Raw genomic sequence first — 15,071 nt, 5'->3', positions numbered from 1 at the left:
GTTTCCATATTGTAATGCAGGCTATATATCTGTACAAGCAAACAAACAAGAAGGGCCGAATGGCCTCCTCTCATTTGTAAACTTTCTTATGTACCTCTTCAATGATGGTGCTTGCTCTTACAGCTTTACTTTCACTTGGTGATCTAGACTGTTACATGTGTCTATAATGAAAAACAATGTATTACCTAAAGTTGTTTCTGAATTTAATTAAATATTGCAATAATTTCCATTCAGAATGATTGGACATATGAAGTGGCAACAGTTTAAAAACAAAACAAAAAACATGTGTGTGTGTGTGTGTGTGTATATATATATATATAAAATGTTATACCAATACAGTACTGGTGAGCAATGATCAGTTTGTTTGAAACCCAGGCTTCAAATCACTCGTTTACATGGCCAGAAATATTCCACTAGTATTCAGAATACTGACTAATCTGAATAGATATTCTGCAATGTAAACAGCATATTCGGCATATGAAGAGGAATATTCTTCCTACAGATGTGCAGAAGTATTTGAGAGAACTGTGGATCAAGTTTCTCATCGATGTAAAGTTTTAAAAGCACAGTACTATAAAGCTAAAAAAAAAAAAACTTTCAACCTTATGAATGACATACTGGGTAATCGCCCTTTGTCGTCAGCGACCCGGCGTAGCATGCGAACGTGCATCATATAACTAGTAAGCAGCAAAAATTACAAAACAAAAAATGTATTATGCAAGGGGTTTCACATCGGGTTTGAAGAAAAAAGTTGACTGAAGAGACTGAAGGAAAATAATTTTATCAGCATATCATCACATTATAATATATTAGCCATCACATGTATATTATCTATTTATTCATTTTTCAAAATTTCTAAAGTGCCACTCACCAGTAGGCTTCAGGGTGCTGTATAGATAGAGTATAAAGTCACCTGTTCTTTCAAATTATAGTGTGGATGTTTCACAATCAGAACTGTTACTGCAGCGTTTAAAAAGTAAAACAGTCACTGGCAGCTCGGACAAACCGGAAGGCAATCGTTCACTCATTCAAATCCATTTATACAAAGTCTCCCACCTTGAAAAAAATCTGTGTTTCCCTCGTTTTTCTTTTGTATTTGTTATGCTCTCATAAGTATCCAACCTGTAGATTCAGCGTCTGTCAGTTCTGGCAGATTCTACTGTACTTGCTGTAGTGGTTTTGTCCCACTGCTAATTTCTCCCACCTACTTAACAATTTTATCCTGAGGGCTGATGTGAAATGTACTGTCTTTTAATTGGGACTTTGTGAAGACAATGTATGTACATGAGTACATTCATTATTGTAGGTAATAATCCAGTTATTTAAATCACTCACAGGCTGTAACCCCTAACTCCACAAACCAGCCAGCATTTTTGTAAATAGCAACACATGTAATGAACAAAAAAAATTAGCATTTTATTTGTGCCATTGTGTCAGTTTCAGGCGGAGCTTCGTGGTCGGCAAGGTGACACAGCTGTGAACAGCTGTGAAGAGTGGGTTAGTTTAGGGGAGGTTGATCCCAATCCGTCTATAGAGAGGGTTTTTATAGTGTAGTAGTTTCCAGGAGTGGGACATTTCTTTGCGAGTCTAGTGCTCGCCATTTGTGTGGCAAACTTATTTTTAGCTTTGTTTCCTTTATTAAATGTGACACTAGGGCTACCACTGCTGGTACCCTAGTGTCTGCACTTTCGTTTCTTAAATATGTACTGCATGTCAACACCCAATGCTTGGTGTCTGCCTCAGTACTGTTCAGAGATGATCCACATGTGTAACAATCCTCCCTTGTTACAAGCACATAACTGTAATGCTCTGTGTGATAGCAGACTGCCGCAAACTGCCTCCATATGTGTAACTTTGTAAATCCATATTTGATGTTTTGTTTTTTTCCTCAAATTGAGGTCAGGAAATTTGGGCTGTGTTTTAAATTCGAAGGAATACGGTATATATCATGTAGCAAGTGGGTTAGCATAATAACCCCCCCCCCCCCCATTACCTTCTTTCAATAAGATTTTCAATTCAAAGATGGCTCCATATTTAGAAAACTCCTGCTTCATATCATCTTCAGAACACTGCAGGGAGATAACAAAAACATCATGGATTAAACATTTCTCCTTTGCAGAAATCTAATGAATTTGGAAGCACTCAGAATTGTGTTTTACTCTTACCTTGAAACTCAAATTCCTGATTATTAATCTAGCTTTTCTTTTAGATTTCTTCATTGTTTTGGGTTTCAGCTCTTTTGGAGCAGATTGCTGGGGTTCTACAAAAACAAAAAGTACAATATGGGTTAAAAGTGTGAAAAACCTTATAATACTAGCCAGCAAATCTAAATTAAATCCCTGAGCCTTATTCGCAAATCTTAGTTTTAAATCTTAAAACGGTATTGTTTAAGTCAGTTTTTAATTTTTAAAATACAGTTTTATAGTTTTTTGGACTTTCAGTATAACATGATAACAAGTCTTATTTAATTAATCTACTTTAAAAACATTGTTTAAATAACTTGAGTTTAAAGCATTATATATAAGCTTGCATTCAAACACCAACCTACTGCCCTTCTTTTTGTCACGCTGTTTTTTCTTGGCAACTGTCAATGTAATTGTTTCCCAATTGTAATTTTTGACCACTTTCAGCGCCTTCTGGATGTCCTCAAGCATGGAAAATGTAACATACCCAAATCCATGTCATGTCTCACTGCCTGAATGAAAAAAAAAACAGCACATAGAGAGATTCTGAGAGTTATTCTGAAGCACTCATACTGGGAGGTATTATTATTGGTTATTTGTAAAACCTTTACTCCACGTTTAAGGGTTCCCACAAATCGTTTGTTTGCAACATCGTGTTCCCTGGTTGTACATTTAAAATAAATTTATTACAAAAATAAATTTTAAAAATATAATAATACAGTATGCTCTCCCTTTCCTTTCTCCGTCACCACACCATGTTTTACTGGTCCGATTTCACTGAAAATCTCCACCAGCCGATCACTGATACTAGCTGTTGCCGGCAAACTGCGAACGAATAAAGTGCTGGACATTTTTAATTTCTAGTTTCTAGTATGCAGATATATTTTAAAACAAACTAGTACAAACTGAAGCATGAATCTAAAAAAATGATATGCATAACTGCAACAACAGTTAGATATGCAATATATATTAAAGCAGAGTTTTACGATGCAGTTCAGAAGCACTTATCTCTACTACTCTGGGTTGTTACACCCCTACTACCATGGAATAGTCAAAGGCAAGTGGTAGGGAAAAATAAGAAGAATTGTGTAGTAATTTTTTATTATTATGGTACGTGAACCATCCTGCGTGTTTACAGATGGGCGCTACCCTTTTTTTAATAAAACCAAAAGTTAGTGGAAAACACCCCGATTTAAAGGAAAACAGATGTGGAACTTTTGTTCTGACGTAAACGCAAGGATGGTGGTATGTTCCAGGATGTAGATCTGGATAAAACTAAACTGGTATATAATTATGTCAACAATTTAACTCTACAGTGACTTTTAATGCTTAAAAGTACACATTTTGGTTAACTACTGATGTAGTCATTAAAATTTAAACATGTAATTATTTAATGTTTAAATAAGAACTATACTGTAGTCTTTAGTCAAAAACTGGAACATCTCTGGTGCTGTACACAGTAATGTGACATTTCTAAAACCTATTATTGAGAATTATTTTGACAGAAATACAAAAAATCTTGGTTGTAAATTACCCTCCCAACCTGTGAGTGCGCTAAGCAGCGAGGGCAGAGTTCTTTCGATGGGCTGGCCTGACAGTTCTTTCCCCAGGTCGGGAAGTCGTGCAGTCTGGAAGAAAGCGATATTCCGTTGCATGAACGTATTGACCCGGAAGGGAAACAGTGTAGCAGCCACAGATCGTAAAGGCAGCTACATTTGTTTACCAAGGGGTCGTACGTGACAGCATATACGAGGAGCAGATAATTGATATCTGTTCTTTCGCTTTGGTTTGTAGTAAGAGCTGAGAAGGACAGGAAAAGCAAATAAACTGCTAAAATCATGAGTGTTGTGTTTTTGTTTGTTTGTAATTGTCTCGTCTTGTCTTGTACATTAACAGACAGTTAACACAGTTCCAGAGCTGTCGCCAGAGGCCCACACAAAACCAGACAACACTGCACCATTGTCACAAATTTAAAACTGTATCACCCAACACGAGCACTACTGCACATACCCAGGACTGGTGACCGTGTCTGTATTTTGTGGGGCGGATATTTGTTTATTATTTGGGACTGTCTGTTCTTGTTATATACCCTATGCTGTACACACTGGTGTGTATTTCTGGGGAACTATAGTTTAGTCACCCTACCTGGAAATACAATAAAAAACATTTTTCTAAAACTGGATTACAATTATCTCTGTCTGCTTGTTTCACGCATTGCATCACCCCTGCACCCGTCTACAATAAACCACTTTGCCACAGGGGGTCATTTACTTTTACTATTGCAATAATGTATCTCTTCCAACTTCATACATCTGTTTCAGCATCACAGAGCAGCACCTCAATCAAGTGTTACAAATCTATTTTCGACTAATATGAGAGCACTTATCTTTTGCTAACAGTATTCTTCTGGTGTTGGGTTGCATCTTTCCTACTCCCATGTGATGTAAGATTGTGCCAAGTAATTCGAATCTCAACCCCATATAAATATATGAATTACCACAAATATCACAACATTAGATGAATAATAAATAGAATCGCCCTCCACACACTTTAGTGTAAATTGAATGCCTTTCATATGACTGAATAATGTATTGTAACGACCCTGGGTCTGCAGTAACTGTGTTCGGGAACGCTCTGGCCCAGGGTCAACAGTTCAGTGCAGCAGGTGTTCAGGGACATCAGAGACAGGAGAATCGCCACCAATTGGGGGCTCGGCTTGCAGTGCCAGTGTCCCCAGTTGCAAGTGTTGGCAGAATCAAGGGACAAGATTTTGCAACTTCAGGGGATTGAGAGCGACTTTGGACTTTATTTTATTTTTTATTATTTCTCAGTCTAAGTAGCACTACGCTGCTCAGCTGTATTTGTACAACTGGCTGGTAAAGCAGCACACTTCACCTGTCCACTGGGAGTCCTAGTTTAATAAATCATGAACCAAGAACCTGCAAATCCTGTGTGAGCCTTATTCTTTTCCACGCAATGCCACAGTATTATGCAAACAGCATTAACACACTATTATGATGTGATATAAAACTCCAATAAATAAGCCACATGTAAACAGGTTGTTATTTTTTCTTCACTCTCTTAAAAAGTAGAACATGCTTAACATTATATAAAATGTGAATATGAGTTGTGGAAGTGTTGGCTTAGTGGTAAGGCTGTGTGTCAGGAATGGGTTGGCACTGCAAGTTGCCGGTAAAAAGATTTAATGTGTCTTTTTTTATGGCTCTTATTGGCTGTTCTCTCCAATTCTCTCTCAGTTCTGCACCCCCCTTCACTCGGCTACGTATCGCCTCGTCCAGGCCATACCCCTGGTGCACCAGCCACCTATCCCAAGCATGCACCACTTCCTGCTCTTGGTCCCTGGTTTCCCGCTCTCAATCCCTTGCAACATTGTTGTAACAATTTACCCGAGATTTGTGACAACAATGTTGCAAACGGGTCCCGCTTGTGGCAATTCTCTCGTCAGCTGATAAAGAACCATCAAGCTGTTTTAGGCAAAATAATAGGCACTTGGTAGTCACTCGTTCCAGACACTCTCTCCTGCCTGCCCAAAAATGACTGCATGACAGTCCTAGCCAGGTGCTTTTCTAGCATGTGGTCAAGTCAATTGCTCATTAACGAAACCAAGAGCAGGATACCCATACAGTGGCTTGTGAAAGTATTGACCCCCCTTGGTATTTTTCCTATTTTGTTTCCAATCTCGAATTAAAATGGATTTTTTGGGGGGTTTGTATCATTTGATTTACACAACATGCCTACCACTTTGAATATGCAAAATATTTTTTATTGTGAAATAAACAAGAAATAAGACAAAAAAACAGAAAACTTGAGCTTGCATAAGTATTCACCCCCCCCCAAAGTCAATACTTTATAGAGCCACCTTTTGCAGCAATTACAGCTGCAAGTCTCTTGGAGTATGTATCTATAAGCTTGGCACATCTAGCCACTGGGATTTTTGCCCATTCTTCAAGGCAAAACTGCTCCAGCTCCTTCAAGTTGGATGGGTTCCGCTGGTGTACAGCAATCTTTAAGTCATACCACAGATTCTCAATTGGATTGAGGTCTGGGCTTTGACTAGGCCATTCCAAGACATTTAAATGTTTCCCCTTAAACCACTCAAGTGTTGCTTTAGCAGTATGCTTAGGGTTATTGTCCTGCTGGAAGGTGAACCTCTGTCTCAGTCTCAAATCTCTAGAAGACTGAAACAGGTTTCCCTCAAGAATTTCCCTGTATTTAGCGCCATCCATCATTCCTTCAGTTCTGACCAGTTTCCCAGTCCCTGCCGATGAAAAACATCCCCACAGCATGATGCTGCCACCACCATGCTTCACTGTGGGGATGGTGTTCTCAGGGTGATGAGAGGTGTTGGGTTTGCGCCAGACATAGGGTTTTCCTTGATGGCCAAAAAGCTCAATTTTAGTCTCATCTGACCAGAGTACCTTCTTTCATATGTTTGGGGAGTCTCCCACATACCTTTTGGCGAACACCAAACGTGTTTGCTTATTTTTTTCTTTAAGCAATGGCTTTTTTCTGGCCACTCTTCCATAAAGCCCAGCTCAGTGAAGTGTACGGCTTAAAGTGGTCCTATGGACAGATACTCCAATCTCTGCTGTGGAGCTTTGCAGTTCCTTCAGGGTTATCTTTGGTCTCTTTGTTGCCTCTTTGATTAATGCCCTCCTTGCCTGGTCCGTGAGTTTTGGTGGGCGGCCCTCTCTTGCCAGGTTTGTTGTGGTGCCATATTCTTTCCATTTTTTAATAATGGCTTTAATGGTGCTCCGTGGGATGTTCAAAGTTTCGGATATTTTTTTTGTAACCCAACCCTGATCTGTACTTCTCCACAACTTTGTCCCTGACCTGTTTAGAGAGCTCCTTGGTCTTCATGGTGCTGCTTGCTTGGTGGTGCCCCTTGCTTAGTGGTGTTGCAGACTCTGGGGCCTTTCAGAACAGGTGTATATATATTGAGATCATGTGACAGATCATGTGCACACAGGTGGACTTTATTTAACTAACTATGTGACTTCTGAAGGTAATTGGTTGCACCAGATCTTATTTAGAGGCTTAACAGCAAAGGGGGTGAATACATATGCACGCACCACTTTTCCGTTATTTATTTTTTAGAATTTTTTTAAACAAGTTATTTTTTTCATTTCACATCACCAATTTGGACTATTTTCTGTATGTCCATTACATGAAATCCAAATAAAAATCCATTTTAATTCCAGGTTGTAAGGCAACAAAATAGGAGAAATGCCAAGTGGGGTCAATACTTTCGCAAGCCACTGTATTTGGGCATCCTGTACCCTAGTTTCCATATGGACCAGAGGCTGGAACCTTTTTAATTAAAGCACTCCTCTGGCCAAGATAGATATTACACTGCTTTTGCTCTGCCACAATAAGGTTATAACCAGAAAAGGTTAATTGTTGATTATAATTCTCACATTGTAATTACAACACCACCTCTGCTATAACGTTATCAGACTGTGGTTCCCTGCTGTATTTTAATCTAATTAAAACCATCCTTATTATACAGTAGACATTATGCTATAGCTTTCAATGCCTATTAAACTATAACTATATCTCACATTAATGACCTTGATAATTAGATTATATTGCCTTGCTGCATTACATCTGAAATAAATTACCCTCATTATGAAGCAAAAATTATACACAAAACAAGACATATTTCATTTCCCGGTTGCACATTAAATCTGTGCTTGAGGTATATTTTTAGAATGAGCCTAGAATGCACTACATGAAAATGTCATCGGAATTACAGAAAGTCGTTTTTGTGCCATGGTGTGCCTCACATTGCCAGAAACCGAACATGAAAAGGTACAAATGAAATGAAAAGGTTACTGCCATCTTTGTTACAAGGGCCAGTGCAGTTTTTTTAAGCTGCTTGCAATAATTAAACCCAGTGGGCATAATGTACATAACATATTGCATGGTCACTTACTAGGACCTGCACATATTGGGCAGAGCCACTGCTTGTACCGTGCTGAAAGGTTTCTCAAGACTGTTCATCCATTCAGTTGTTAACATGGTGCAGAAAGGTAAGTAGGGTGATGAATGTGTTGTGTAAATCCATCCCTACATGATCAAATATGGGAATTGTGGTGGCAAATGCTTGACGTCTCTGCCATGCATCTCACCTCAATCCTGCATGACGGATGGCTGCATTATCTTGAAAGTAGCCATCACCATCAGGATACACATGCAGCATGTCTGGGTGAATATCCTCAAAACGATGCTGAAGTGAACTATTACTTTGTAATCAGATGACCCAGGTATGTCAGAAAAACTGGGGACAGGGGAACACTATTTCCCAAAGCATTAGAACAGTTTCATGAATTATATTTTTTTTTTTTCAGTGAATCTGGCTCTATATTTTTAAACATGTGCCAGTACTTATCCACTGGAGGGAGCATTATCACTAAAGATTGTAGTTTACGACCAGTTAATTTGTAACAAGGTTAATTTAATATTGTAGGGTCTTACTGGTACAGTAATCCGTTGCGTATCCGCCCGTCACATATCCGCCCGTCACATATCCGCTATGATAATCCTCTTCAGCAATGTTAGTTTATTATTGAACAGTGAAAATTAGTTCAAATATTGTAGATTCTACCAAAGTTTTCGTACACTGTGTTGTATATACTATGTGTGCTGCCATTGTTTGCTGGTAGTGCCACCTGAGCTGTTCAGTGTGTTGACTAATAAATCCTGTTCGCCTGCGGGGCGTATCTACTTCAACCTCCGTCTAGATCGCCTGACTGTCACTCAGCAACAAATGCACCCACCCACATGGCAGACGGCGTCTCTGTCACAAGCATTAAAACCCTATATCTTTCTAAACAAGAGATTTAGGGGAGCTCCCTAATAAAAGCTGAATCTGAAAACAATAATTGTATGAATACAGTAATTGTTACAGCTGTGTATAATGGTATTTAAAACAGGATTCATTCATCCAACTTTTTACAGCTGTCCTTACTCTGGTCCCACCACAATAGGATATGTGACAGATTACTGTATTTAGCAAAAGTTCAAGGACAAATGACAATTTTTTAACCCTAACGTAGTGACACAGATCTACATGGTTGATGAACACACACATCTTTATTTATTAAATGTTTTACAACATCTGATATCAAAACGTTTCAGTGTAATAAAACACAATCAAGTCTACATCACTTTAATTAAGTAGCCATACGAAATGAGGTAGATTAATTTACATCTGCAAAATCCAGCAGCATGGATATCACACGGATATGGATATTCCAGCCTAAATTTAACAAGTAATATTTTTCATTTCAAATGCACTAGTTAACTGATAGTTAACTAATAGACTGGTATAATTGATCTGATTTACAAAGCAGTTGATAAGTTCATTACTGGAAGAGCACTATTATGTTGCTCTGGTTACCAATGCAGCGTGTATGTATTTTAAAATATAATCACTGTAGAGAAACAGATTTCATTTTTTATTTACAAGTATTGGAACATTATTCTACATTAGAAAGTTCTACAATCATTATGTAATATGCCTAGACTCTATTACCGGTATAACCGTATTTGGTCATATTGCTATGTTTTGTATTTGGTCACATTGCTATGTTTCATATTTGGTGACATTGTTTAGGTGAGCACATGTGACCAAGGTTTATAGGAAGGGGGTTCAGAAACTTCACCCTGAACATTCTAAATTATTATGAAGGTGTCTTGTTTATTTGTGTCACACACTATTTACAATCCAATATATTTGATATTGCTTGTAACATTCATTTTCACATCTTAGCTTTCAGTGGTGTCATGTTGAGGGACTGCAGGAACCTGTGCAGTGTCGTCAGGTACTCCTGGGGGTGCATTCTGAGGTGCCCTGCATGCAGGGAATCTTTCCAGCCTTTTCCCATCACGTTAATCCCCTGCAGGTGCCAACTTTGCAGCAATCTCTCTACCTCCTTGTGATCACTGAGTGGGTCATTCTCACAGTAGAAGAACAAGGCTGGAGTCTGTAGTGGGTTATTCCAAAACATACCAATGGCGACATTGTAGTAATCCACCGTATAGCCCTTCAGGACACTGAAGTAGAGCAGAGTGCCCTTGCTCACTAACCCTTCCACTTTCGGAAGCACCATCTTTCCAACTCCTGTAAAATTGAAGAAACAAAATATGAACTGTTCTTAGTTCAATCCAGCTCATTGTTTAGATTTTGCATGCATGTATGTTTAATAATGAACTGCATGTATTCAGGTACAAGTTGACCTCTTTCTTTATTGTAAAAAATGCTTAACAGCAGTGCTCCACACAACTAGGGGTGTAATCACTCATTGTGTATCGAGGAATCGGGATACATTATTTACATTATATTATCTTATCGTAATAGAGGTATGTATGTGATACAAGACCAAAAGCATAACGTAGCAAATAGTTCTTGAATGAGAAATACGTGTATTTTATAAAATACATACTCTCCCTAACTTATTTCATTTTTGTCTTTTAATAGTCCATTAACTGATCATTTGCTGTTATTGTGCGTCATTCAAACAGCTAATCAGAACCATTACATGTTTCGTAATACACATTGCATCATGACCTGCACATCGTGATAAGTATTGTATCATGACATTTATCATTACACCATTACACACAATACCCTTTGAAATAGTTTTCGTCATTTAAGCCATTCCATGAAAGTTTTTAGCATGTTTGGTCTACTGTTTATGCATACCAGTAAGTATTCAGTATTTGTATTACTAAAGCTAAACCATACTGACATGACCCTAAACAATTAAGTTATTGAAAGACAGTTTTTTTTGTTTGTTTGTTTGTTTTTTTTAAGTTTGACAAATTCAAAACTATTAAAGAAACTAACATCAACATCAGTTTCACAATTACAGTATAAAACTTTTTAAAACTATCTATTTCACGACAGACTCGTAAGAATAATTTAAGAACTAAAACGTTTTTTTTCTGATCATACCTGTTGCCATTCTCTCCACAGAGCCTATGACGAGGCTGTCATAGATCTGACCCTTGATCCTGTCAGTCATGCTCTTGTATTGCTGAGCATTCTTGGAGATGTGCACCATCATCTGGGAGAAGATATATCCTCCAATGGAGAAGGCATGAAGCAGGAGTGGGCGGGACACAAAGCTGTCACTCTGCAGCAACTCCAGTACCTGGGCCCCATAGTCCAACCCCCACCTGGGCCACAGGAAGTGACTGGTCTTGCTCTCCACGGTCAGAACGTCAAACCCCTGCCTGAAGTAGATCTCACGATACTTGTCCACAGCGTGTGGTCGAGAGCCCAGCCAGGGAAGAAGCAGCAGCAGAGGCTTGGGGCCATTCTGTTGGAGCATGGAAGCTGTTTCAGATTCATTCTTGTAAAACGTGATGGTTTTGGAAATCCTCTGAGCTGTGACTCCACTAGTAATGGTGGCTTTCTGCATTTTATTGGTTGAATTAGTGTTCTGGAAAATAAAGCATACGATAAGTTGTCAGAGATACAGCAGCATGGGTTTAATGACTAAACAGCCTACCATCTGTTCTTTAAACGGCTGTCACTTGAAAACAACTTGAAGTAAAGACTTCTGGTGTCAAGTTTTAGCAAAATGTATGATGGGGCTTTTCCGTTGTAAATTGACCTATAACTGTGACCTGTGATTTTAACCCTGCTGCTCTCTAGATGCAGTTCTGATACTCAATGCCTACAAACAGTAAACATGCTGAAAAAACATTCCAAATTTGAGTCACCTTAAGAGTTAACAGTCCCTGTATACATTACCAATATAATGGCATTTTAATGATGGCTCTGCTCTTTTTATAGCTGTTTCTAAAAACTATCAAATAACAACCACTGTGACAGCTGTGTGCAGTTATTTAATATTAGCACTGGATATCAACACTTTATGTTGCTGTTTTAAATATTTGAGATTTCCTTCCATAGTTTACACCAATAATCTACAACTATACTGACTCTTGAAAATTCACCTGTATTGTTAATCTTCTTCAACAAAAACAAATGGTTTTCAGTTTCTAGTTGCCTATTCTTTAGAAATATTTTTCCCACACGGAGCTGGCGAGAGTTTAACTGACTGATGATTATTTACAAGACTAGTAAAACAAACAGGCCTACTGCAATAGTACAACTATTTCCACACATATTATCATAAAATTCAGGCTACTGGTCAATCTGGCCAAATCAATAATAAGCCAGAGCTCTAGAAGAGTTCATACTGTTTATTATATTAAAACCTGTTCTTTAGAAACTGTCAGATTGAGGCGAGAAAGATACCTTTGAGGTCTTTAAAATGGGTACTTGTATAATGTATCGTATATAAGGATGTATATACAGTTCATCTAAATTATATAAACAGTAGCAATTTTCCAATCCATGAAATACCTTTTCACTGTAATGAAACCTAGATTCAGATTCTCTCAATAACTGTGTTGTTCTAACCAAGGCCCAGGTTTACTGGTTTTACCTGAAATGTCTAGACTTGCCTTTTTGATTTAATTATGTAGTTTTACCTCAATTAAAGAAGGAATATGATGTTCTGGATGACTCATTGCAATTGGGTGAGCAATTCTCAACTCATTTTATCTAAAAAGTGTGAATGAATGTCACACAGTATATCCCCATTTCTGGATATTAACTGACTATAGGTACTGGCAGACTTCTCGCAGAATACTTAAAGCCAGAAACTCACAGCCTTCATGAAAGAAAAATGGGCTAAAGGTTCATCAAGGTTTATATATATATATATATATATATATATATATATATATATATATATATATATATATATATATATATATATATTTTCAGTATAGAACACAGACATCTACTTCAGTATGTGGAGAGAAGATTGGAAGATTCTGTACTACTGGTGTTGCTACTTTCGGTCAAGAACGTAAAAAGAAAATGTTCTCATAAAGATTATTAAAGTTTGTAATAAAATTACTCAAAACAAATCAGATAAATATCCTGTTTGAAACAGTCAAATGAGCTACTTTTGTAAACCAGAAATTAACTTGACCAATCGTATAAAAACGAGGAAGAATTCAGATAAACCACACATTAGGGCTGATTTTCAAAGCCCTTTACTCGAAAAAGTTAATCACTGAAGATGTTGTTTGGCTTGTTTGTAAACAGAGATTTTGTTAACCCAGTGTAGTAAGTACCTTGTATCATGTTTTATAACAAAAATACTAGAACATTTGTATACACACCCTGTCCGATGGGCTCCAACTTCAAATTTATTTTTACAACAAAATGCCTTAATGATTAATGCGAAAGGGCTTCTCGTTTTTTGAATCCATATTACAGTACCGCTGCAAATCTTTAAAGGTAATAAAACATATATATATATATATATATATATATATATATATATATATATATATATATATATATTATTGTAGATGTTATATCTATATAATCATTTTTTAAACAAGCAAGGTGTGGTATGTGAGTCATTGGTATGGTTGACATTAACGCATTAACGCACTGTTTTCAGCCTTCATATGTTGTGCGTATATATAACGTATGTGCTTGAGGAAGTATACTGCTCTGTCAGGCAGACAACAAAAATAGCTGAAACATTTCCAGTCACTGCACCGTGCCGAACACAGATCATAGTGCATCTTCACAATTTCCATGTTTTTAATATTAGGTTTTGTATGCATCAATGAATAGATATGAGATGTATATTGCCTATAAAAACACGAAATAATTTACATACCGCCATACTACTGCCCGCTCACGTTGTAAATGCCTTACAAAAAAAAAAAACGACTTATGATGTAGTCATAGCAAACTCTTCCAAAGTTTTCCGAAATGTCCTTGAAGAAAACAATTCAATTGGCTCTCCAGCACTATTTATTGCAGATACTATAGCAAATTGCATGACCAATTTAATACTTTACCTTAAAACGTAGTTTACAGATGATCCCTGACATGGAGAGGCTTGAGGCACAACCCATTTGTACCGTAATATCAGCAATATAAGTGCCTAATTTTTTTGTTTGTTTGTTTAATTGTTCTACGATTTGCTAATTATGTTTATTTGCCCTTCTTCCTTTGCCTGGATCGAATCACAGCAGTACCCTCCGTTGTTACAACACCCTCCCTCGCCACTCCTGTGGTCCTTTCCCCTGATTTGAACCAAAATAGCCTTGACCCTGCCACTATAGCGGCGAGAATTAATATTATATTTTCTTAAGCTATTGACCCAGCCACTGATGACACTATGTAACACAATTTTTGTTCCTGGGTAGTAAGTGTTATTTCCTAATTGCTTATGCCTCAAAAGTATAGAAAATGGCTATTATTCCCCCCAAACTTTGCTTTTGTGAAGGACAGTGATATTTTGAAATGTACCTATTTCTAATGAGAAAACGGGCGAATTTGTGTCTTTTCGTTCACATAAAGTCAGAAAAAAACAACATATGAATCCAAATTAACATGTATTTATACTAAAGTAATACAAAAATGACTACAAAAGATTTAGAAGTGAGTAGTTATTCGAGAGTTACGATTATACTGTAAATCACTTTCACGAATCAGCCCCCAAATGTAGTCTCCCATCATGTTCTCGTTATACTGTCCTTGGTAGCGGCGTTCAAAGTCCAGCATATCCTGGTGGAAGCGCTCGCCTTGCTCCTCCGAGTATGCTCCCATGTTCTCCTTGAATTTATCAAGATGAGCATCAAGGATATGGATTTGAGGGACATCCTACAGCCCATTGTGCCATAGTTCTTCACCAGAGTCTCATAAGAACATAAGAACATAAGAAAGTTTACAAACGAGAGGAGGCCATTTGTCCCATCTTGCTCGTTTGGTTGTTAGTAGCTTATTGATCCCAAAATCTCATTAAGCAGCTTCTT

At 37.6% G+C, this 15,071-nt stretch overlaps 1 protein-coding gene across 2 annotated transcripts; it reads right to left on the bottom strand.

Annotated features, from left to right (window-relative positions):
- Positions 1-9,374: 9,374 nt before the first annotated feature.
- Positions 9,375-14,149, bottom strand: si:dkey-5i3.5 (uncharacterized protein LOC565091 homolog). Of its 2 annotated transcripts, none has more exons than XM_041258514.1 (3): positions 14,112-14,149; positions 11,164-11,653; positions 9,375-10,329 (listed from the first exon to the last, which is right to left on the bottom strand). In XM_041258514.1, exons 1-3 carry the CDS (start codon positions 14,142-14,144, stop codon positions 9,968-9,970), a joined length of 885 nt encoding a protein of 294 aa, XP_041114448.1. In that variant the 5' UTR covers positions 14,145-14,149; the 3' UTR covers positions 9,375-9,967. The 2 variants fall into 2 exon arrangements, with proteins under 2 accessions (XP_041114448.1, XP_041114449.1); XM_041258515.1 differs by lacking the exon at positions 14,112-14,149 and adding an exon at positions 13,928-14,093.
- Positions 14,150-15,071: the final 922 nt, after the last annotated feature.

The sequence above is a fragment of the Polyodon spathula genome, chromosome 8 (assembly GCF_017654505.1).
Source record: "Polyodon spathula isolate WHYD16114869_AA chromosome 8, ASM1765450v1, whole genome shotgun sequence".
In the NCBI taxonomy this organism is placed as follows: Eukaryota; Metazoa; Chordata; class Actinopteri; order Acipenseriformes; family Polyodontidae; genus Polyodon; species Polyodon spathula.
Note: the sequence above shows the minus strand (reverse complement) of the source record. Positions and strands in the feature narration are given on the sequence as shown.